Consider the following 25,769-nt stretch of genomic DNA (forward strand, 5'->3'; position numbering starts at 1 on the left):
AAATCTCTGTGCTGAGCACTTCTCTCTCTTGCTGGGCAGATCCAGTGTGTCAGACTACGATTCAGCATTCTCTTCTGCTTCTTCCTGATCCCGATTTTTGGGTAACATATGCTCAATATTATGTTTATCATAAGCCACACACACCTTATAATGCACGGTGTTAGTGCATTCTGTTCTCACTACCGACCCAGGGGAAACGTATTCTCCCTAACTGTAGGGCTCACGTTCTCCTCCTTCTGCCCTGCACACCAGTCATGCTGGTCCTCATCAGGTTGTCCACCCACCTGTGGCGAATGCTGTCCTCTGGCTCCCACCTGCTTCAGTCTCTCAGGGCTCTCACTCTATCCTTATGCCCTCTCACCGCAGGATCTTCAACATCTCCTTCACCACTGCCTCCCAGTCCTACCCCACAGTTAATCAGCATGTTCAAGTTCCTCTCCACTTAAAAAAGCTATCCTCCACTCCTACATCTCCTCTTTCCTTTCTTTCCCAGCCAAGCTTTGTGAGAGTAGAGTGTATACTAGTAATCTCTCCTTCTTCACTTGCCACTAACTTCTCTCTTACCCACCTGCAATCTGGTGTCCAACACTCCTCACTCCAATCCCCACTCCCCACCAGCCCCAATCCCTCTCCACAATGACTTCTGTGTGGTTTCAGTCGATGGACACTTTTATTTTTTTTTAAATTTTTTTTTAACGTTTATTTATTTTTGAGACAGAGAGAGACAGAGCATGAACGGGGGAGGGGCAGAGAGAGAGGGAGACACAGAATCTGAAACAGGCTCCAGGCTCTGAGCTGTCAGCACAGAGCCCGATGCGGGGCTCAAACTCACATACCGCGAGATCGTGACCTGAGCCGAAGTCGGACGCTTAACCGACTGAGCCACCCAGGCGCCCCACGATGGACACTTTTAAAATCTTATCTCATTTCACACCAGTTATCATTCTCTTTTTGTTGAAACTCATACATCTCTCGTGTTCAGAGTTGAATGCCTTATATCAGCAAAGACAAAGTGTGATAAACACCCTATTACTCCAGCCATTTCTAGTGTGTCTCCATGCCTTTGTTGTCCTCTTTGCTTTGAATAACCTCTCCTTTCCCCTCCAGCCTGTGTTTTCATCTGTGTTAACTTCTGTGCATCCTTTAAGACCCAACTGTATTTCCTCCTCTTGAAGCTTTCTCTGCCTGCCCTCGAAAACAGTAGATTCCTTGCCTCTTTGCTTGTACTGTATGTTATATTTAAGTCAATTGTCACTATGTGCATTTATTCATTTGTACCTCATGTGGATTGCATTCTTCTTGAGGCAGGTAGGCAGGGACATGTCTGACATATCTCTGTGTGGTAAGATGAGATGGCTCTTTTGTGTTGTTTTTTTTTAGGATCCCTTCCCCCACGAGTGCCCTCTTCCCTCTGTGTTCCTATCAGAGGGAGACTTAGACTAAAGCAAACAAACAAATAATCTCTCAGGAAGTAAACATACTCATGAGAACTATTGCATGAGATTCTCCTTGGGTTGTAAAGATGTAACCCTTGATAGCTAGTGTTTTTTCTTGTGTTAGGACCAGCCCCTAGAAGAGACAGAAGAACCTGAATATTTTGCAGAACAATCTTGGGGAGAGCAGTTATTGGTCCTAAAGAGTAAGGCTAGAAGGACGGATATCATATATTTTCACTCATATGTGGATCTTGAGAAACTTAACAGAAGACCATGGGGGAAGGGAAGGGGGGAGAAAGAGAAACAGAGAAGAGAGCAAGGCAAACCACAAGAGACTCTTAAATACAGAGAGCAAACTGAGGGTGGATGGAGGGTTGGGGAGGGGGGGAAATGGGTGATGAGCATTGAGGAGGGCATTTGTTGGGATAAGCACTGGGTGTTGCATGTAAGCCAATTTGACAATAAATTATATTCATTAAAAAAAAGAGTATGGCTAAAACTATGCTAATAAAAGAAATAATCTTTCTCAGGCAGTGGATAAGGCTGTATCATCTCAGAGAAGAGTGCTTGCCACCATGAGGGATGCCTAGTTCATATGATTCATAGCTTCCACGGGTCTACTTGGACAGAATGACTTATGTTTCCCTTTATTTATCAACCTAGGACCCAGTCTGCCTCCAGAGCCTGGAAGGACTGAGCAAACATGAATAGCAGTGGCAGTAAGGCTGAAGCCTGAGGGAATGCATACGGCTATACCAATAGAAATCCAGTGGAGGCCAGATTTGTTTTGAAGGAATAGGGTGTGGTTACCAGGCTGAGAGAATCAGAGAGGTGCCTGCATGAGGGGGAGTCAGAGAAAGTAAGAAAGTTTGAAGTGAACTCCGTGAGGAATTGATTACCCTCCTATGGAAGCCTAAATATGGAATTCTCCACCTCCCACCCTATGAGATGCACAGGAGTAGTTAGATCAGCTAGCATCTTACTCTTTGTTCCTCCTACAACAACCTTTTGAGAGTTTCCTGATTCTTAAGTAAAGAGCATCTATATGAACAATAGTAGAGCATGGTGGTTAAGAGTAGACTCTGGAACTGAACTGCCTGGGATCAAATCCCACCTTTGTTACCTACTAGCCATGAAATCTTAGACAAGCTACTTGCCCTTTCTGTGGCTCAGTATATTCATCTGTTAAATGGTGATAATTATGGTATTGGCTTCAGGGATATAAACTTCTTTGGTTATCAGCAGTGTGAGATTCACAACTTGGGAGACATCAGAGGATCCCCCGGCCCAAGGCACATTATTTAGGCTAAACTTCTGACTGTCTCCCATTAGGAATTGACAGGAGATACCAATTTGTACTTAACAAAAGGAGGGCCTGCTCTATTTGGGTTATTGTGAGTCTCCCCAGTGCTGGCACATGCTAAGTGCTCAATAAATTTGTAGGTCTAATGAATGGTGGGTGTCAGGACACACGTAGCAGGTATAGATCAGAGGAAGCAAGTACTAAGTCCTCTTACTTCCCCACTGACCTTGATACTCTGTCTCAGGCTTTAGGCCTTAGACATCCCTCTTACAAGTGCTGGGGTCTACAACTCCTTTAACTGCCATTCATTGACTTCTGACTTGAGGCAAGTCGTTTCTACTTTCTGGGCCCAGATTACTTCATATGCAAAGTGAAGCAGTTAGACTGGTTCAGGTATAGCAAGCACAGATCTCAGTGTTTGAATAGTGACTGGGTAGAGTACTGCATAGAGAGAATTTGAAACTGAATTCAGGCTAAGCATAAAAAAGTGTCATGATGATTTAGCTATGTCATGGGTATGAGATAAGTGAATGTCAGTGCGTGTGTCATGTATTTTTTTTTTTTTACTCTTGAAATAGATAATATACTCTACAACCATTTTCTTTTGAGTATTCCTAAAGAATTACCCAGCTTTAATGACCACATCAATTATGGTACATGCTTTTCTCATAAATATAAAAAATAGTTATGCTTTTGCATATGCAAGTTACCAGTAAAAAGACTTACTCTACCAGAAACGTCTCCACTCAAGTATGAGTAGATGAAATGAGGTCAAAGAGGACCCTTCCATTAAGGAAAGAGGCCAAAAAATCCCAGACTTTGTAGCCAGCATGCTTAGCCACTTACAACCTGGGTGAATCTAGGTGAAACGCACAGCCTGTCTAAACCTTAGCTGCTTCTTCTTCACAATGGGGTAATAATATTTATAATCACAGGACAGTAGTTAGGATTTAGGCAATTATAAAATATATAGTACCTAGCATAGTAAAGTACTTTATGTGTGTAAGACCCTCAATATTAGTTCCCTCTCTCACCTTCTAAGTGAATACAGGGCGTTCTGGACTATAAATGCCTTAGGGATAGAGACTGTGTCCTATTTGTCTCTTTATGCCTTGTTCATGACATGAAATAAATGTTTAAGAAACTTTTACTGATTTGAATTGAACTGAATTCAATAGAAATGAAACTAGATGGCCTTTTAGTTTCCTCTCACTACCAGGCACAGAACCTGGCACATAAGCTGTGCTCATAAACACTTGTGGAATATAGAATTTGGTGGCCTGATTCCAGGATTAGACACATTAGTGGGAAAGTGTATAACTCTCAGAGGGGCTCTAGAGGAAGGGCCACACAGCCAGCTGGGTGCTAAGGTAGAAAACCTGGGTTCAAGTTCTAGAGGAAGGGCCACACATCAGAAAAGCTGCCACTTATAGCTACTGCTCAATACTCTGCTTCTCATAGGGAAGAAGGTGGCCCTGATACATCTTTTATGCTCTTTCTGCATTGATAGGGGGAGAAAGATTCTAATTTTCTGCCATGGACCCAGGGGACACTCAGAAATCATATCCTGTCTTGTCTGGGCCCAGCCTATGTTGTCCTTGCTGGGTGGTGTGAAAACCACTGCTCTCCTTTCCCATCTTGTTAGCTTCTCTTTGAAAGTCCCCTTCCTATCCCAGGACCACAACAATTTCAAACATCTGAGCCATTATCTCACTGTTCTAAATGACACATTTTGCCACTGGACCTATAACTATTCTCCTTTAGGTGAGTCCTAAAGAATTTTGTGGCCTTAATGAGTACATCAATTATTGTTCATGGAAGAGCTCGTGTCTCCTTAAAGGTTATTTGAAGGTTGATTGCTATCTCAGTGCTTATATCCATCCAGCAAATCTATCTAAGCCTTATGAATGTATTTGACCTTTTTACAGGTACAGGGGAAAAATAACAGAACAAAAGTTAATTTAGACCTCTATAATACAACATTTTTTTTCCCTGAAAGAAATAAAAGGGCATTGAAATCGATACCTGCACAATAACATGCTGATGAATGTTGGGACCCAATTTTCTCATTTTGCTAACTCGAGATTGGGAATTCTGAATAGTTTTCAATCCTGCATTCTTTGGGCACTGTGAAGTCTGCTGTATTGTGTCCACACAATGCCACTGCACACTCATTATGGAAGTACCAGTGGTCCTGAAAAGGTCAGTTAGTTAGAAATGTCAGTGTTCAATGGAGCCGCGCAGACCTGTGTGCGCGCGGATCCAATTAGAGTGGCCAGGCGGCACCGCTGTAACCTGGAATCCTAATGAGCAAGCAGAGGAAAGGGGGAGGTGTCTTTTTTCCCTTTCTTTCTTCCTCTTATTCAAAAGAAAATGGAGATTACTTTTCAACCAGATTGCTTTTCAGCCACCCTACATGGGCTTGTTTAAACTTTACCAAACACCACTTAGGCTCCAGGCAGGCTGGGAGGGGAACGCGAGCTTCTGCAAAGGCTGAGCCCGCCCAGCACAGCCAGATGTTGAAGTAAAGCAATGAAGCGGGCAGTCCTTGAGCAGTATTTGAGACTTCGGCCGGTGGAAGGGCTTGCTCTTCACAAGACTTACTCAGGCTGATAGCTAACTAAGAGGAAAATGGTCTTCTTACTAAGTTCATTTCTAAATCATTTCTAGGCCCCTCTTAGGCACCAGGTTTTTTTTATTAAAAACTGGCCTTTATCATGCTTGATGAACCTAAACCACTTGTACAAACTTGTTAGCTGGTATTTCCAAAATTCACCTATATTAGTGCTACTCTATTTCTAATCCATCACAAACTGATATTTTGGAAAAGTCCACTGATTGTGAACATGGATGCTGCAGCAATGTCAAATTGCTATTAATGTTTCTAAAAGCTTTCTCTCAATTTCTATATTTACCTCATTGCGGAGAGTTTACTTCCGGCCACCCATCTGTGGACAATACTTCGAGCAGAACTACCCTGGCTACCTCTCATTTGTTTGCCCTTCCTGCCATTCCTCACCTTCACTGGTCCCCACTATTCTGGACCGACAATCACCCTGGACCCTCTTCTCTGGTTCAATGGCTGCATACTTGTTTAAAACACTTTTTGATATTTGTCTTTTGGCACCACAGCCCCATCCATAGTTAGAGCACTCTCCTAGCAGCCCCTGTCTAGAGTTCAGTGTATTAACCAGCTAAAACAACAAACAAAACCCTGGGTAATTTTCTTACAAGTGATCCAGAAACCATACTTTTAGAACAAATGAAGAATCTATAGAGAACCCTACTGTTGAATTTCTAAGCTCAACAGGCAGAGGTGACCTACTTGGTTACAGGACCTAGACATTCCATCTGCCCATCTCTTCCACTGAGGCCACTGAGCCCCCCTTGCAGCCTGCCAGATCCCAGGATCATTCTGGATTCAAGGTCAGGTAAGGGCAAGCACAGTGGATATAAGAAGTGCTGGTTTAGTAAATTAGCTTGTTACCCATGGCAGGTGGGGTTTCATGTCTGCTTTTGTTCCCGTCTTTCTGCCTAGTTTTCTGCATCCAGCCCTTTGTTTCAGGCCCTGTAACTGTTTCTTATGCTAATACTCCTTCCCTCATTCAGGGTTGGTTTTTGTTTGTTTGTTTGTTTGTTTTTTTAATATCTTTGCAAACCCTGGATGAACCAGCACCTGTGATTAGGAAGGCAGCTGAGGAGTCAGAAGTCCTTTGGGTGCTGAGGTAGAAAACCTGGGTTCAAGTTCTGACTTTTAAAAGTACAAGCTTTTGTGAATTTAGGCAAATTCTATCATTTCTCTAAGATAAAGATGCCTGCTTCATAGGGTTGTTTTGTTGCATAAACAAAGTATTGCATGCAAAATCACTTGGACACTGTAACGTGCTATATTAAAGCCAGCTGTGGTGGTGGGCATTATGGCTGCTACTATTCTCCCCTCCAGGGAGGAGAAGATGGTTAGGTGTCCCTCCTCTGAAACTTCAGGGAGGAAGGAAAGAAGTGTCCAGGGGTTTGGAGTAGAAAAGCAGAGAGAGAATCAGGGCAGAGGACTTGGTGGGAACAACAGAAACATGTGCTTGAGACAACCAAGGGAACCCTAGGTTAACAAGGGGGAACAAGATGTGGGCAGAGGCCAGAGCACGGGAGGGAGTTGTCACCAGACCCAGATCTCCAAAGTGATATGAAATGTTGTAAAGTGATATGAAATGCTTCCTAATGCACCACCCACCTAAGGCTGGATTTGAGCTCGCCTCACAAACTAGTTTAATGACACTTGATATGGAAAAAGACAAGTTTTGTTCCCTCTAAAAGCAGCTAAAAACCACCAATTCTCCTTTCACCATTGTGATTAAAAACTTTTCTCTAACAAGACAGTCTTTTGTATAATCTTTGACAAAAGAAAAAACCTTCTGAAGGACATTCAGCCATTCATCCAAGAATGGAACTCAGCTGGGCTGCCCCGCCTCAATTTTCAGTTTCTAGAGAGAAGTGTATCAGGTTTATGTGACAATGATTCGGCCATCATCTGGAGGGGAGGAAATAGCACTGCAAGTGCCCAATGCAGACCCTATTGGCATTTCAGAGAATGACCTACTAGGCTATAGCTAGGTTAGGGAGAAAGAATAACAGTTGTTTGTAGTGACCAGCCTCAAAGAAGGACTTCCCATAATAACATGAGATTTTCCAAGGTTCTGATATGTGCCAGATACATGATCTCATCTAATATCCACAAAAGCCCTATAGGGTTATTATTATTAGATACATTTTAAAAATTGGAGAGCTGAAGCTCTAAGGGATTGTATTTTGTCCAAAATCATATACAGAGTAAATGGTAGAGGTTAAGATTTGAATCCCTTGTCTAGCTAATCTCAAAACTCGTGCTGCTTGCTACTTAGAATTTCTTTCTTTTTCTTTTCTCTCTTTCTTTTTTGGTCATAGAGACACTTTATTGTGTCTCTATGTGTCAGTAGTGCTGAGTAAGCACTACTTTAGCACAACTTTATTGTGTCTCTATCTGTCTCAGTAGTGCTGAGTAAGCACTGTTAATGGCAGGTCCATAAATGTTGCTAAGAGCAAACTCTCACATTCCTTAAACCTATCCTCACCCCTCTCATTGATGATTTAGACCAGAGCATGAAAGATATGTACCACCCTATATGACCTGCCATTGTGCCCTTAGTCTCTAGGAATTTTAAGTACATGTACTTGGATCACACCTCGTCTCAACTCAGTGGCAGCCCAGTAGCCATTTACCAGAGTGCAAAGGACTGTCATAAACTGGGAACTGGATACTGGGGCACCCAACTTTCTTTTCCTAAATGAGAGATCTTACTTGTCTTAATCCATTGAGCCAAAAGTATTTCTCATGTTCATGGCCAATGAAAGGTTCTTATAGTTTAGGCTTACCTTAGGATAGAAAGACACAGATGAACAAATGCAGCTATTTATTTATGGAAGAAACAGTAGCTAGAGAAGTCTCAATATTTTTCTCAGAAACCTCTGCCAATCTCCAAAAGTCAGACTAATACTTATCTTGGGAATAAGGGAAAAATCTGTGGAGGAATGATAAAAGGTAAGTGGGTCTGAAAGGAATGAAAGATGTATTACTGATATCATCACTACCATAATCATTAGTGTTTTGGTAGCCAGCCTCCAACATGGCCCCTGAATGATACTCACTTTCTGGCATTCATGTCCTTGTATAGTTGCCTCACACAGCGAATAAGCTGACTTGTGTAACTAATAAGATATTATAGAATGACAGCATATGACTTCCTAGGCTAGTTCAAAAGAGACATTGCAGCTTTTACCTTGCTCTCTCTTGGATTAATCACTCTGAAGGAAACCAACTGCCATGTTGTAGGGATACTTAAGCAGCCCTATAAAGAAGTCTGTATGGGAAGGGACTGAGGCCTCCTGTTAAAAGGCAGCACCAACTCACCCTCCACGTGAATGAGTTATCTTGAGAGATGATCCTCCAGTCTTCATATAACCACAGCCTTGGCTGACATCTTTTTTTTTTTTTTTAATATTTATTTGTTTTTGAGAGAAAGAGAGAGAGAGAGAGAGAGAGGGTGCAGGAGGGGCAGAGAGAGTGGGGACAGAGGATCTGAAAAGGGCTCTGTGCTGACAGCAGAGAGCCTAACATGGGGCCAAAACCCATGAACCACAAGATCATGACTTGAGCTGAAGTTGGATGCTTAACTGACTGAGCAACCTAGGCGCCCCAGGCTTGGCTGACAACCCTGAGCCAAAACTCTCCAACTAAGCTGCTAGTAGATTCCTGACCCACACAAACTGTGTGACAATAAACATTTATTGTTGTTTGAAATTGCTAAGTCTTGGGGCAATTTGTCACAAAGCAATGTAATCACAATAACAACTATTTATTTAAAATCTACTAGGGGCTATACACTTTACTATGCTAGCCATTTTATATATATCATATCTAATCTACAGAATTCTAACAAGTATTGTTATCATCCTGATCTTTTATAGATGGTAAAATGGAAGTAAGGCACAGAAAAACTAATAGACTTTCCTAACGTCAACTTTAAGAGGAAGAGGTAGAATTCAAACACATGATGTATGTTTTTAATATAACACCCCTCGCTCTGTCACCTATACCCTGCTGTTACACACATGTACGATAAATAAATAGAAAATAAATGAATAAAAAAGTGCAGAGTACATGCCTGCTTTTGTGTTAATTTGTAGAAGATTAAGACACTTTTTACTATAAATAATTCTACGCCAAAAAATTGGATAACCTAGAAGAAATTGATAAATTCCTAGAAACATACAATCTACAAGGAATGAGTCAGAAAGAAACAAAAAATCTGAACAGAGCAATAATGACTAAGGATATCAAAATAGTAATCAACCCCCCACCCTGCCCCCACCAATGAAGAGAAGTCACGACTAGATGGTTTCACTGGTGAATTCTACAAACATTTAAAGAAGAATTAATGCCAATCCTTCTCCAACTCTTGCAAAAAATTGAAGAGAAGGGTACATTCCCGAATTCATTTTACGAAGCCAATGTTAACTGGATACCAAAGCCAGATAAGGGGACTATAAGAAAAGAGAACTACAGGACAATATCCCTAATGAATATACGTGTAAAAATTCTCAACAATATACTAGCAAATGGAATTCAACAGCACATGAAAAAGATCATACACCATGATCAAGTGGGATTTATTTCTGGGATGCAAGGATGGTTTAACATATGCAAATCAAAGACATAATACACCTCATTAGTAGACAGAAGGATAAAATCATATGATCCTCTCAACAGATGCAGGAAAAAAATTAACAAAATTCAACATCCTCGCATGATGAAAACTCTAAAAAGATTGGGCATAAAAAGAATATACCTCAACATAATAAAGCCCATATATGACAAACCCACAGCTAATATCACACTCAACAGTGAAAGGTTGAAAGCTTTTTCTCTAATATCAGGAAGAAGACAAGGGTGCCCATTCTCACCACACATATTCAATATAGTACTGGAAGTCCTAGTCAGAGCAGTTAATAAAAAAATACATAAAGAGATCTAAATTGGAAAGGAAGAAATAAAACTATTTCTGTTTGCAGATAACATGATCTTATATAGAGAAAACCCTAAAGGCTCCACCAAAACAAATTCAGCAAAGTCGCAGGATAGAAAATCGACATACGGAAGTCAGTTGCATCTCTATACACCAACAACAAATGATACTAAAGAGAAATAAAGTAAACAACCCTATTTCCAATAACATCAAAGCCAATAAAACACGTAGGAATAAATTTACCTAAGGAGGTGAAAGATCTGTAGACTGTAGCCTTTAAGACAGTGATGAAAGAAATTGAAAAAGACACAAATGCAAAGATATCCTGTGTTCACGTATTGAGAAAATTGGTATTATTAAAATGTCCATACTATTCACTTGGTAATGAGTCCTATCCCAGTGCCGAGAGTCTAGCTGCAGAGACCCTGCTGGGTCTAGCTCTTTCAAGAGAAAGTCTGCTGCAGAACAGATCAATGTTTGCTCTGCTCTCAGACCTCATAATTCACATATTTGGTTCAACTTAACCATAATCATTGCAAAAATTCATGTGATCTTGGGCCATTAGTTAATGCCAGGGCCCAATTTTTCTCCCAATTTTATGGATGATGTTTATAACTCAACTCTCAGCCAATCAGCACAGTAGATTTTCCTGGACACAGATACTTCTTCAAAGTCAAGCTCATAGTGATGTAATCACAAAATAAGAAGTAAAAGAGATTCTGCTGGGACTTCTGGGTGAGAGTCTCTTGCTTACTCCAATTAGACTAGAATTTGGGGGGATGTAAATTTTGCACCTACAGCCATCTTGAGATCACATGTGACCTGGGAAAGGAGACAACACCAAGCAAGGTGAGTTAAGAGACGGACAAAAACAGACTAGGTCCTATGAACCCTATATCAAGATGCACAGAAAGACTGACTTATTTCTGGATTATTTACTCATACGAACCAATTAATTGCCTATTTTTCCCTTAAGCTAATTTAGGTTGCTTTTTTAAATGTTTATTTATTTATTTTTGAGAGAGAGAGAGAGCAAGAGCAAGTGGGGGAGGGGCAGAGAGAAAAAGAGAGAATCTCAAGCAGGTTCCTACTGTCAGCGCGGAGCCTGGTGCAGGCCTCAAACCCATGACTGTGAGATCATGACCTGAGCTCAAATCAAGAGTTGGACACTTAACCAACTAAGATATCCAGGCGCCCCAAGCCAATTTAGGTTGTTATTAAGGACTTCTACTTATATAGTTCCTGTGCCTTAATTTTACTGTTTATGCCTTGAATTCCAGTTTGTCTAGTTCTGAGGCCTGCATTCAGTCTGATGGCCAAGGTCTTATCAGCTCCATTCTGATCTGACTTCCTTCATGCTGATCAGCTATGGTGCCTTTGGATGCCACACCTCCAATTCCCCTCCCCAGAGCTCAGCCCACCCATCTGGATGTCCCAAAATGGGATCCTTGAACCCTTCTAATTAACCTTCTCACCTGAGTCCTGGGATATGGCATCTGTAACAGGACAAAGATCCTAGGAACATAGCACTCAGTTTGTCTCTCAGGGACCAGGAGAATAAACAAAACATGTTCTCTTTGCCTTTATATGTTTCTTTGTATGTTTCTAAAATTATTTTACTTAATTAACTTAATAAACCATCTGAGTGACACCCAAGCCTGTTGTGTTTCATCGTTGACATGAGAGAAGGAGGTTGGGGAATGGAGGTGGTAAAATAAATTGATACAAACTTTCTGGAAAATGAGCTGGAAACTAGACACAATAATTCCTTAAACATATTCTTGCTCTCTGGCCCAGTAATTCTACTTCTAAAATGTCCAGGTAAAAACTTATATAAAAGAAGTAAAAAGGTTTTTCCACAAATAGTTTTGTAGTAGAGTTATTTATAAGAGAAAACATCTGGAAATAACATGAATGCACAACAATAGGATGTGGATTTTTATAAACTAGACTATATATAAAAGATGGAAGATACTAGAGCTTTTAAAATAAGTATACCTTTAAAATGCTCATAAAATGCTCATGGATGTAGTAATTCAAACCCTAGTAATCTATCTTAAGATAATAACCTAAAATGTAGGGAAAATATATACACAAAGATTCATAAATTATTCATAACATCGAGAAACTAGAATTTAAGTTAAATATATAACATTATTGGCATGGGGAAATATTTTTCTTGTAATATTAAGTGAAAAGTCAGGATAAAATTTTATATTCTACATGATCTCAACTATGTAAAACAAAATTATACATGCATAGAAAAAAAGGCGAAGAAGTAAATGTGTTAAAATATTAAACAGTGATTGCCTCTGGGAGATAACTGATATTTCATCTTTATAACTTCTCTGTGTTTTTAAAATTTGCACCATGGGCATGTGCAATTTTTTAATAGAGAAAGTTATTATAAAAAAGATGGTAAGTATGTAAACTACATAGCAACATGAAGATTGTTTATGAAATAATGTTAAGTGAAAAAAGATGTATATAAAAACGTACTGTGATTGCAATTATGTAAATATGTTTCTGCATATAGACAAGAACTGAAAGGGAAAATGTATAAATAGAATTAGGTTTTGTATTGTGCTAAGGCTGTGGGACTAGGAGTAATTTATTTTTCTTCTTTAAAAATCTCTTTTAAAGTTGTTTTAACGACGTGCATGAATTTTTTGAACTAGCCGCTCTCTGCACATCCATGGTGCTGCTAACCTTCTGGCAGTGAGGCCCAGGAGTCATCTGGCTTGGCTTCACTCCTGGTCCTGGCTACCCTGGACGGGTTCCACAGGCCTCCTGTTGGCTCTAAAGATGGTCAGAGGCACATAACAATGGCTAATTTGGCCTCTCTTGTTTCTTTAGTTTCCAGAGGGGATGAGTTTATGTCATGGGGGACTTTAATAAAAGACCAAACTCAAACTTGTCATGTCATGGTCAGCAACCCCAGTCTATCACCACTCAACATATGTATTGCTTTAACAAGGTTAAGAGAGGATTATAAAAGAAAAAAAAAAGGAAGCTTACAAGATTTGCAATCAGAAACAAATCTAGCCATGATTTGTTTTCTGGAGGTTTCTATGATGTCTTAGGAAATCAATTGTCTCTTCAGGACATAGCTCAGTTAGTGGGAAAGTCCCAATGACTATGATACTGTGGCATTCCGGACTTTCCTCATCCCCAGAAAAGTGAGTCAATATGAATCCCATCTGGGAAAGAAGACTCCATGGACCAATATTACAAGTGAAGTGATATTTATATGTAGCAGCAGCACAAAAGGCAAAGGATTTAGAATCAGACAGTTCTGAATTTGAATCCTGATTCCATCACTTATTAACTGTGCTCAAGCAGGCAGTTCACATAATTATGCTGCACTTTCATTTCTCATCTTTAAAACAGAAAAGGCAATGCTTGTCTTATGGGGTGGTGGGGGAAATTATGTGAAAAATATATGTAAAGCACTTAACACAGCTCTGGCACTTAGTGCCAGTATTTAGATACTCCCTTAATACTATCCTTCTAGTATATACCATCAAAAAGCTATGACCATTTGACAAGAGTGCCCAGGTAATTCAACAGGGGGAAAACAGTCTTTTCAACAAATGGTGCTAGGAAAACCAAACACATTCAAAAGAGGTAAGCTGGACTCCTACCTCACATCATATAAAAAAATTAACTCACAAGAGTACATCTTTATGAATTTAAGTTAGGCAATGTTTTCCAAGATATATCAAAAGTACAAGCAACAAAAGGAAAAAAAAATAGGTAAATTGAATTTCATAATAGTTACATGCTTCTTTTGCTCCAAAGAACATCAAGCAGGTGAAAAGACAACCCATCTGAAAAAATATTTGAAAATCATATATCTAATAAAAGACCTTATATTCAGAATATATACTTTAAAACTCTTACAATTAAACAATAAAAAGATAAATGTAACTTAATTAAAAATGAGTAAGGAAAAAGAATTTGACTAAACATTTCTCCAAGAAGATATACAAATGGCCAAAAAGCACATGAAAATATGCTCACCATCATTCGTCATTAGGCACATGCAAATCAAAACTATAATGAGATACTACTTCACACCCACGAGGATGACTATAATCAAAAGATAGGTGTGATTGGGTGGCTCAGTCGATTAAGTGCCCAACTCTTGATTTCAGCTCAGGTCATGATCTCATGGTCGTGAGATCAAGCCCTGTGTCATGATCTTATGGTCATGAGATCGAGCCCCACATTGGGCTCAGTTCTGGGCATGGAGTCTGCTTAAGATTCTCTCTCTCTCTCTCTCTCTCTCTCTCTCTCTCTCTCTCTCTCTCTTTCCCTCTCCCTCTCTCTCCTCCTCTGCCTTCCCTCACTCACACATGAATGCTCTCTCACTCTCTCTCTCAAAAAAAAGATAGATAATAACAAGTGTCAGAGAGGATGTGGAGAAATTGGATGTGTCCTACATTGCTGATAAGAATGTAAAATGGTACAGCTACTTTGGAAAACATTTTGGCAGTTTCTCAAAATTTATATCCTAACACTTACCATATGACCCAACAATTCTATTTCTAAGGTTTATATCCAAGAGAACTGAAAACACATGTTTACACAAAACTTATACACCAATGCCCATAGCAGCATTATTCATAATAGACAAAAAGTGGAAACAAATGAAATAGAATGGATAAACAAATTGTGATATATCCATACAGAAATATTATTTGGCAATAAAAAGGAATGAAGTACTGATACATACTACAATATGGATGGGCCTGAAAATATTATGCTAAGTGGAAAAGCTAGTCAAGAAAGGCCACATACTGTACAATTCCACTTATATGAGATGTCCAGAATAGGCATATCCATAAGGACAGAAGGTAGATTAGCGGTTTCCAGAGCATGGGGGAAGGCAGAAATAGGAAGTGACTGTTAATGGAGTTTCTTTTTGGAGTGGTGATAATGTTCTGGAATTAGTGGTAATAGTTATACAACTCTGTGAATATACTGAACCCCACTAAATGATGCATTTAAAAGGTGGATATTATGGCATGTGAATTACATCTCAATAAAGCTATTATTTTATTTTTTAATTTTTTAAATGTTTTTATTTATTTTTGAGACAGAGAGACAGAGCACGAGCAGGGGATGGGCAGAGAGAGAGGGAGACACAGATTCCAAAGCAGGCTCCAGGCTCTGAGCTGTCAGCACAGAGCCCAACGCGGGGGTCAAACTCATGGACTGTGAGATCATGACCTGAGCTGAAGTCGGACACTTAACCGACTGAGCCACCCAGGAGCCCCTATTTTCTTTTTTTGATGTTTATTTATTTTTGAGAGAGAGAGAGAGAGAGAGAGAGAGACAGGCAGAGTGTGAGCAGGGGAGGGGCTGAGAGAGAGAGAGAGAGAGAGAGACAGAATCCAAAGCAGGCTCCAGGCTCTGAGCTGTCAGCACAGAGCCTGATGTGGAGCTTGAACTCACAAAATGCAAGATCATGACCTCAGCAGAAATTGGAGGCTTAACCGACTGAACCACCCAGGCACCCCAGTAAAGCCATTATTTTAAAAAACCTAAGACCAGCACTCTTAACTTGATAGTGGGAATATAAAAATATTTCTGTAGGTGTGATTAAGGAATCATTGCCAAATATTCTAGTTCTCTGCACTGCAGTCCCCTTCCCTGTGGGAAGAGTATACATCTCCACCCTGTTGAATTTAGGAGTGGTCATATAACTTGCTTCGACCAAGGAAATATGGGTGGAAGTGACCCCTTCCAAATATTTTTAGAGCAAGTACATGGCTCACTGTATCTCTCCCTTTTCCCTCTGCCATGATGACCCATGTGGCAGGTGCTGCAATGTCACATATTCACTGGGCACTTACTTGTGCATAATGTTAAATAATTTCCAATTGCCAACATGTGCAAATCTATCCTGAGAGCTTTCTTTGGCCACTGGAATCTGCTATGTCCATACTTCTTGAGCAGATTGGAAGTCTGGAAGGGAATTAGCACACCCACTTTCACTCTCACTCCTTTGCCTCCCAGAGGGATAACTCGAGGCTTATTTTCCACATTAACTTCCAGGGTTCTCCAGTTTGATTAAGTTCCAGTTGTCCTTAGTGGTAGCTTGCCTCTTCTTCCTTCTCCTTCTCCCTCTCCCTCTCCCTCTCCGTCTCCCTCACCCTCTGCCTCTTCCTCTCCCTCCTTCTCCGTCTCCTCCTCCTCTTTCTTTTTCTTCTTCTTCTTCTTCTTCTTCTTCTTCTTCTTCTTCTTCTTCTTCTTCCTCTTCCTCTTCCTCTTTCTCCTTCTCCTTCTCCTTCTTCTTCTTCTCCCTTCTTTTCCTGTATTTCTTCCTTGCTTTGCTACCAAGGTCTCCGGGATTATGTCCCAAATAAATTACTTGCCCTGAAATCTTTGTCTCAAGGTTTTCTTCTTAGGGAACCCAAACTAAGACACCCAGGTATGTTTCAAAGAAAGAATGCTTGGTCTGGGTGCCAGAGTAAAGACGATGTAAAGCAGGGGTGCCTGGTGGGCTCAGTCAGTACAGCATGTGACTCTTAACTTCAGGGTCATAAGTTCAAGCCCCACATTGGGTGTGGAGCCTACTGAAATAATAATAATAAAATAAAATAAGATTAAAAAAAAAGAAGATGTAAAGCAGAGCTGTCTCCAATCCATGAGGGACATGTACCAAAAGTGACAAATAAGCCTTTTTTTTTTTTTTTAGCTTCTGAAATTATGGTGTCATTGTTACTTCAGCATAATGTAGCCTGTCATGACTAGTGACCTATGTACACCTTTCTCAGTAATTCTCATTCTAGGAATTTTTCCTAGAGAAATAATTATAGATGCATACAAAAGTCTTTATAGAAGAATGTTCACTGTGGTATTATTTATAATTAAATAACTGGGTACAACTTAACATATAATAGAGTTTTTATAAATTATAAATATAATGGAATGATTTTCAACTAGGTAAAATTCCCTTTTAGAGAATATTTAATAACATTGAAAATGTTCATACTACATTCAAATAAAACAGTTTATATAGTATCATCTGAATTTTATTTTTAAAATTACATATGTATATACATGTGCAAAAAATAATAGTTTCTCTTTGCAGTCTGGTGGTTAGGAGTTTTGCTTGGATAAGAGAAAAATACTTCTTCATACTGCCTCCCTTTTATTGAAAAGGCTATAGGAGAATAAACTTTCCAGAAAGTAAAGAAGAAACTATAGCTGGATTTCTGGGTCAAATGGCTAAATAAATTCATGCTTCAATAAGCCCATTCTTTCTCATCAAATAGTAATATTGGATGAAAAAAGAAATGAAAATATATATTTGGGTTCTCTTGTGAGAGACATGTCCCCACAAAGTTGAAACGTACAGAAATGTGAAAGGTAAGCTGTCCTGAGGCTACTTGCATGCTGAGATCTGGACATAGAAGCAGGAAGTAGCAGCTGAAGTTTGCCTCCTGTGGGACAACAGGAACTAACAGTACTCTGGAAGATGAGGATCAGAAACAACATCTTTTTTTTTTTTATGTTTATTTATTTTTGAGTGACAGAGAGAGTGACAGTATTTATTTTGAGAGACAGAGAGAGAGAGAGAGACAGACAGACAGATAGACAGAGCATGAGCAGGGGAAGGGCAGAGAGAGGGAGACACAGAATGTGAAGCAGGCTCCAGGCTCTGAGCTGTCAGCACAGAGCCTGACACGGGGCTTGAACTCATAGACCATGAGATCATGACCTGAGCCAAAGTCGGATGCTTAACCAACAGACCCACCCAGGTGCCCCTACATCTTCTGCTTAGAGCCCTAGGGTGGGGCTCTCATGTCTTGAAAGGAGCCTAGGGAAAAAATTAAAAAGGCTGCTGTAGAACTTTCTGGGAAATAGCTCCTTGCACTGCAAGCCTAGAGAGGAGGTGAGGAATATAGATGCAGGAAACAGAAACAATGTCAAACTCTTCTGCTGACTTTTTGTCACTGGATCGGATATATCCCCACTATTTACCAGGTCCTATACTGAGATGTGGGTAGAGTTAACAACAAAAACCACCACACAGGGAGATGTGAGCACAGTAGGGGTTCTGGGGGTGGGGCGTTGGGGATGAGGAGAGAGAAAACCAGAAAATTTCCTCCTCAAAGTGCTCTTACAAATTAAAATTTCAAAATGCATGAAGAAATTAAATGCTAAAAATGATACAAAACAAAATTAACAATTATAACTTGAATTCACTCCAGATGAAACTTATTTTATAGAACAGTCAGAGATTTTAAAATAAGCATATTGAGGATGTTCAGAGAAACAAACGAAGGCATTAAAACAGAATAAGAAATTATGAAACAGAATAGGCAGAAATAAAACAAGAACAGGTGGATATGAACAAAATTAGAAATCTTGGAAATTAAAAATATATAGTCATTGAAATATTGAAAAAGACAGGGAAAAGAGTCTAGACTAGACATGGTCAAAAAGTGAATTTATAAATGCAAGTTACTTGTGGGGAACTCAGAATTAGTGCGGTAAGACAAAATGATAAAAATTATGAAAAACAAATTATGAAAAACAGGCACGGTGGGCCACCTGAGAAAATACAACAGTCATCTAATAGAAGTTCTTGAAGAAGAGAGTTAGAGGAATAAGGGAAAAGTAGTATTTGAAGAGAAATTTTGCCAATAATTTCTGAGAATTAAAGAAACACATAGATTCTCAGGTGGAAGTATACTCAGAGTACCAAGTAGGGTAAATAGAAATGATTCATATCTATTTACAGCAAAAAAAAAAAAAAAAAAAAAAAAAAAATCCCACCCAAACCAAAAACAGAACATTAAGATTTTCAATCTTGAAATCTATCAAAAAAGATAAGTTATCAAAAACAATTAAATAATTGGGGCGCCTGGGTGGCTCAGTCCGTTGAGCGTCTGGCATCCATCCGCTCAGGTCATGATCTCACGGTTTGTGAGTTCCAGCCCGCAGCGGGCTCTGTGCTGACAGCTCAGAGCCTGGAGCCTGTTTCGGATTCTGTGTCTCCCTCTCTCTCTGCCCTTCCCCTGCTCATGCTCTGTCTCTCTCTCTGTCAAAAATAAATAAACATTAACAATTTTTTTTTAAAACAAATAATGGAAGACTTCTCATCAGCAACTATGCATGTCAGAAAACAAGTTTTAAAAGTCTTCAAAGTACAAAGGAAATTTCTCAAACTAGAATTTATACCTAGCCAAACTATTATTCCAGAGAGAAGTCAAAATAAGGACAAACATATATTAAGAGGGTTGCCTGTGGACTCTCACTAAATAGCTATTAAAGGATTCACTTTGGGGTATGTGGGTGGCTCAGTCAGTTAAGCAGCTGATTTTGGCTCAGGTCATGATCTCATGGTTCCTGAGTTCAAGCCCCATATCAGGCTCCACCTGACTGGGATTCTCTCTTTCCCTTCCTCTCTTTCTATAGCTTCCCTACTTGTGTATGTGCGTGTGCTCTCTCTCTCTCAAAATAGATAAGTAAACTAAAAAAAAAAAAAAATAAAGGATTCACTTTAATAAGGTAACAGGAAATCTTGATACATAATAAGAAGAAGAACACAAAATTTATAAGCTGTGTAGGAAAAGTAAATTAGTTCAGTACTGTTAGTAATTCATTGTTTTTCTTTTTTGCAACAGTTTAACTGAAAAGTCTAAAATAATAATAATTAGGTGGTGACAGGACAGTGTTCAATAGGTGGTTAAAGCATGTTTACATATGGGTAACCCATTGTCTCAGCACCATACAACAACTAGTCTTTTTTTTTTTTTAAGTTTATTTATTTATTTGAGTTATCTTTACTGCCAACGTGGGCTCGAGCTCACGACCCTAAAACCAAGAGTTGCACTCTCTACCAACTGAGCCAGTCAGGCACCCCAACTAGTTTATCTTTTATTCAGCTTATTATGAAGGCTAATTTTGTGAAAGGCTGTAGATTTTGTAAGAAAATATATAATCAAATGTACATCCAAAGGTAATCAGTTAAAGTCAGAAATAAAATCAATAGCATCCAAATCTGTAGATTGGGTAGGGGGAAAGCAAGTAATATATAAAACATAATACCAAAAAAGGGAGGATGAGAAAAAAAAGAAAATAAATGATAGACAGAAAGCACAAATATGGTAGTAGATATTTATCTAAATATATCAGTAATTATAATAAATACAAACAGATTAAATTCACCTGTCACAATACATAGATTATTGGATTTTATTAAAAAAAAAAACCAACAGATACCGGTATTTCCAAAAGATTTCCATAAAAGAGAAAAGGAGAAGGATATCTCCCTACTAATTATAAAGATAATATTAAAATTAAGATGTATTATAAGTAAGACAGTGTGGAGTTAATTCAGAGTAAGTGTGGTAGACCAATGGAATAATACAGAGACCTCAGAAACAGATTCTGTATATAGGATAATTTCTATATGACAGGCATGTAATTGCTTATAAGTGGGAGAAGGGATGCAGTAGTTGTTGTATGGTGCTGAGACAATGGGTTATCCATATGTAAACAAAAAAAATAAGTAAATCCCTAAGTCATATTATACAAAAGATCATTACTAAATGAGATAAAGACTCAGTATGAAATAAAACTTGACAATTCTTAGAGGTAAATACAGAAGAGTATGATATCCAGGGAAGGAAAGATTTCTTACATAAGTCACAAAAGCAAAGCAAGAGGTTGATAAATTTAATTCCATTAAATTTTTAAAAATCTTCCATGTAAAAGTACATTATTAATCAAAAAAAAAAAAAACAAAAAAAAACCCAACACCACAAGCCCCAGTCTGGGAGAAGATATTTGCAATGCATATAAGTGACAAAGTATTGATATTTGGAATAATAAAGGTTTATAAATCAATAAAAAGAAACAACAAATCAATGGAAAATGGAAAAAGAATATGAAAAGTCAATTCACCAAAGAAGAAACCAAAGTGGTCAATAAACATTTGAAAAGATACTCAACCCATCAGTAATCAGGGAAACAAATATTATAAAAACAATCGGATACCATTTCACATTTATCATGATGAGTGGTAAAATTTTGTAAGCCTGACAATTCCAAGTATTAAGGATTTAAGGAAATGGAAACCCTTACACTTTTCCATTGGAAACATGTATTTGTTCAACTACCTTGGAAAACAACTGGCCATAATTACATAGTAAATTTGAACATGCACAAAATCAAGAATTCCTCTCCTAACTATATGCCCTAGAGAAATTCTCATGGTTATACACAGGAGTCAAGCACAAAAACACTCTTAGTAGCATTGCTTGCCATTATAAAAAACTGAAAATAGCCTAAATTATGATCAAAAAAAAAGGATAAATAAATTGCAATGCAATCATATGTGGAATACTATATAGCAGTTAAAATGAATGAACCAGTAGTATATGTATCTACATGAATCAATCTGTACAATATAATAATGAGTAAGGGAAAAGTCACAGAATGCCATTTACAGTGTGGCATCACTTAGAGGAATTTGTAAAAGAATACCAGTTATAGCTACTTTATTTTTATATACACAGATACGGAAAAAAATAGAATTTATTATAGTGGTTACCTGTAGAGTGAAGGGAGAAAGCTGCAATCAGTAAGAGTATAGAAAAGTCTCAACTAGATCTATAAATTTTTCAAATAGGGAACTCTGTGGCATTGATGGCTCAATATTGATATGATAAAGCCAACATGTTTGGTGGGGCAGGGAGGGCAATAACGGCTGTTCATTATATCTCTACTCTTTTCTGTATATTCAAAATTATTCACAGTAAAAAAAATAAGAAAAGAAGATAACACAGATTATTAAGGCTTCCAAATTCCCAACCTGCACTTCTGAAAGCTCTTAGTATATGAAGAGTGGCACCATCAGATTGAAGCTCTGTGTGGAGGATGGTGGTGAGGAGTACAGACAAGCTAGTACCTCCCACTGACGGCCCCAGAGAGGTAGTAAGCCCGCTGTTGCTGCTACAGCTTCTGGAGATAGGGAATAGGGATGATATGAAAAGTGAGGGACGGTCAGTCGCAATGGAGGAAAGTGCTTTTGACATGGGATAGAAGTTGTCCAGATAATACCTGGTCTAATGGTGCTTCCCAACCTTTCCATGTCATGGCACATATGGATATTTGTCCTGTACACTGGAGTGAGGCTACCACCCTGGAGGCTCCAGTTGCTCAGGTCCTACCTGTGCCCCTGAGAGGTAAGTGGATCAATATCTCACAGGTGCAAATCTCACAATAATATCACACAAAGGTAGCCTACTTGCAGTACACAGTGTGCCATGGTATACCTTTTGGGAAGCTTTTACCCAGGAGACATTTTAGATAATATCTAAAAGTAGGTAAAATTATAAACCATTCCAAACTCTGGCAGCGGTTATTATTCTGCAATTCTGTAGCTCTTCAAAAGGAGTACACTCAGAGTCACTACTACTCTGCTTGAATTTGTGCAGCAGCAATTAGGAACAGAAAGAGCTAGCACAAAAGAACTAAAGTAAACAGGGTCTAAAGACATATCAAGAATCCCCTCCAATTCATACGTCTGCATCATATCAGGATGTAACAAGATGAAACTGGAATGTGGAAACAGGCAATCTGGGTTAGCACATGTGGAGTAGAATAGTACACAATTACAATGGACAGAAACCAAAGAAGGACAGAGATATTCCCTCACCAGCACCTTGCTGGGAGGGATTGGTAGGTCACATGTCACACACGTGAGCCACTCTAGTTATGTTAGCCCATGATTTGAAATTTCTATATGTTAATCATATATGCATTGAACATAGCTCATCTATAGAGCAGATTAAACATTTTTCAGCCACTTAATCTCTGTTCTTCTAAAGTCCTAAGCTCAAAAAGCTCTATCAGATGGAAATACGGTAAGGTCACCTGAACTGGGTAGATCCAACTTACATTTGTAGTCACTGTCTTTTACCTCAGTGACTGAGACCAGATGACTAGCCTTTGTGCTAAGATAGTGCCTGCAGAGGGCAGTTTCTCAATCTCCTTGTAAGTGAGCCAGCTGGCACCCAGGTACAGCATGGCAAGCTTGGTGAGAGCCAGAGATACCATGGTATAGACATATTGGATGCCAAGATATTGAAATGCCTCCATATTTACCAGTAATTAAGCCACTCCTAGAGCCCCAACCCTGCCATATGACCACTCTACCACATTTGCCCCTCCCTCCCAATCCCATATCCCTCCAGTCCAGTAACCAAAGTGTTAATGTCTAGCACAGCAGGGGTTCACCAGCATTGCTAAATATTTTGAATGGATAAAGATGACCCACCACACCCATTCTTGAAAGCTCACTAACCCTGCTGGCATCATCATCCTCTTGGATCCCAAGAGAGAATAGCAACTTTTGTTGGCCAGTTTTGCCTCAAGTTCCCAAACCAAAATAAAATACCTCTCTGGAAAAACTAAACTACTCAACCACTCTCTAGGCTAGATGCCAGGCCTAGGGGGAAGAATTCCCATGGCCACAGCTTTGTTGGGGAACTTGAATTTCCCCTAAAGTGAGACCAGAGTTATTCTGACCTTCAGCACAGAATACCAAACCTAATCACTTTTCCAGACTAGTCCTTCCTCATAAGCCATCCTTCCTCCATTCCATGCCTCCTGCCGGGCAGCTTTCCTGCTCCCCATGATTTCAAAACTCATTTCTCATGCGACCAAGACATTTCCTTGACACTTGAGTCCATTGAACGATCTGGGGAGAATTTGGCCCTGGAATATGTAGCAACATCAGATTATCAGTCCTGCCATCTGCAGAGTCAAGAGGAGGCAGCACAAAGCTGGGGGTTGGGGGTAGGAAATGCCTGTGAGGCAGAGAATGGAGGGAGAAGCATTGTTCATGGCACTAAGAGTTCTGCTGTTCATCCAGGGAGTCAAAGGAGGAAGGCAGGAATTGCACTTGGATAGGCAAACAGGCATCGCTTTGGGAAATAAGGGAAAAGCCAAAGCAGAACGGCTGCACCTACTCACCAGGGCTGGTGATTGTCAGGAGGTCAAGCTGCCGCTGTTGCTGCAAAAGAAAACATACTATGAGATCACTAAATTGAGCGAGAGCGAACTGTGCTTAGCAGCTTAGGGTGGACACACAAAAGGGATATTCAGATACACAGAGCAGGGTATAAAGGGGAGAATGTGGTGCTTGCTCACAATTCTGCAGAGAGGCATTGCACCCTAGAGACAAAGGGAATGGATGGCTTTTTTGTTCATCCTTGTACAGTCAGAGGTGAGAGGCCTTAGAGGTCTTCCAGTCAGACCTATTTTATACCTAGGGAAAGGCCATGAGCTCATGTCCTCTGTACGAGATGCCCTTTGTTCATGCTAGCCCCACTGTTTAAGTATCTCATATCTTGGCAATCCTCTTTGCATGGGTCCCTACGTCACTGTCACCCTCTTCATATTCCTTTCTAACCAAGGTACTCCTGGGCTGGTTTATTTATTTAATTTGCTCAGCAATGCTATGACAATTTTAATTACTGATGATGAAACCATTTCTTTTCTAACTGAATCGTCTTATCTTTGTAACATATAACAATCATAGCAAAAGTATCTGCCTGGTGCACTAGTCCATATGAATGAGGCTGCTTATGTTTGTAGGCAATTGGCCCTGGCTACCCCAAGGGCTGAGGAGATCAATATCTCAGTAGGCTTGCCCCACATCACAGCATACCTACAGGAAAGCTCTGTCCTGAATTGGATGTCATGGGAACCTGAGGTTGGAGAAGTGGGTATTGGCGGCTGGGAGTGGGGCAGTGAGCAACTCTCTTAAAGACTTAAGCCAGGATTTCTTAAGCCCCAGATGACTTCTTTCTCTTTCCTACACTTGATTTTCCATAAATAGTCCCAGAAATCTGTATTTTTTTTCTCCAAAAGGGTAAAAGCAAACAAGAACCATTGCTCTAGGCTACATCTTGTAGTGACTTCTGATTACCCAGTATTTCTTCTAATAGATCCTTTGCCATATTTCACCTTACCTGCATTTCCCTATTTATCTTGTCTTTCTCCAAGAATGGGGAATGGCTTATTGAAATTCTGCTTAAGCAGAAATGAGAAGGCATAAACATTTTTTGAGTGCCAACTATAGGCCAGGCACAGTACTGGGTGCTTTGATGTGTCATGTCTTTTCATACTCTTGGCAATCCTACAGGGTTGGTATTATACAGAGAAGTGGCATGAAATTCAGAGAGGAAAATTATCTTCCAAGAGCACCTCTTCATTAAATGGAAGGGCCCAGATTAGAATTTAGTCAGTTCTAATGCTGGCCTGAAAGCCCCAAATATGACAATGTACATAAATCATTATGATGGTGCCTGATACTTAATAGGTGCTCACCTAAAAGATAATCAGTACTGATGTTGTTGTTGTTACTATAGACCACGTGACCCTTGGTTTATATAAGTTACCTCTTCCTTTTTCATAGAATTATGGATACTTGGAGCTCAAAAG

The 25,769-nt window shown here is 39.5% G+C and overlaps 1 protein-coding gene across 14 annotated transcripts in view; it reads right to left on the minus strand.

Annotated features, from left to right (window-relative positions):
- The window catches only part of LOC122227036 (BEN domain-containing protein 5), a 1,450,833-nt gene that overhangs the window by 308,702 nt on the left and 1,116,362 nt on the right, over positions 1-25,769 (minus strand). For all 14 annotated transcript variants that reach the window (XR_006205861.1, XR_006205863.1, XR_006205862.1 and 11 more), the window contains one exon: positions 24,297-24,336. Coding sequence is in view for 11 of the 14 variants with exons in the window: in XM_042951161.1 (XP_042807095.1) it covers positions 24,297-24,336 (40 nt within the window). In the remaining 3 variants the exon portion in view is untranslated. The remainder of the gene's footprint in view (positions 1-24,296; positions 24,337-25,769) is intronic.

The sequence above is a fragment of the Panthera leo genome, chromosome C1 (assembly GCF_018350215.1).
Source record: "Panthera leo isolate Ple1 chromosome C1, P.leo_Ple1_pat1.1, whole genome shotgun sequence".
In the NCBI taxonomy this organism is placed as follows: domain Eukaryota; kingdom Metazoa; phylum Chordata; class Mammalia; order Carnivora; family Felidae; genus Panthera; species Panthera leo.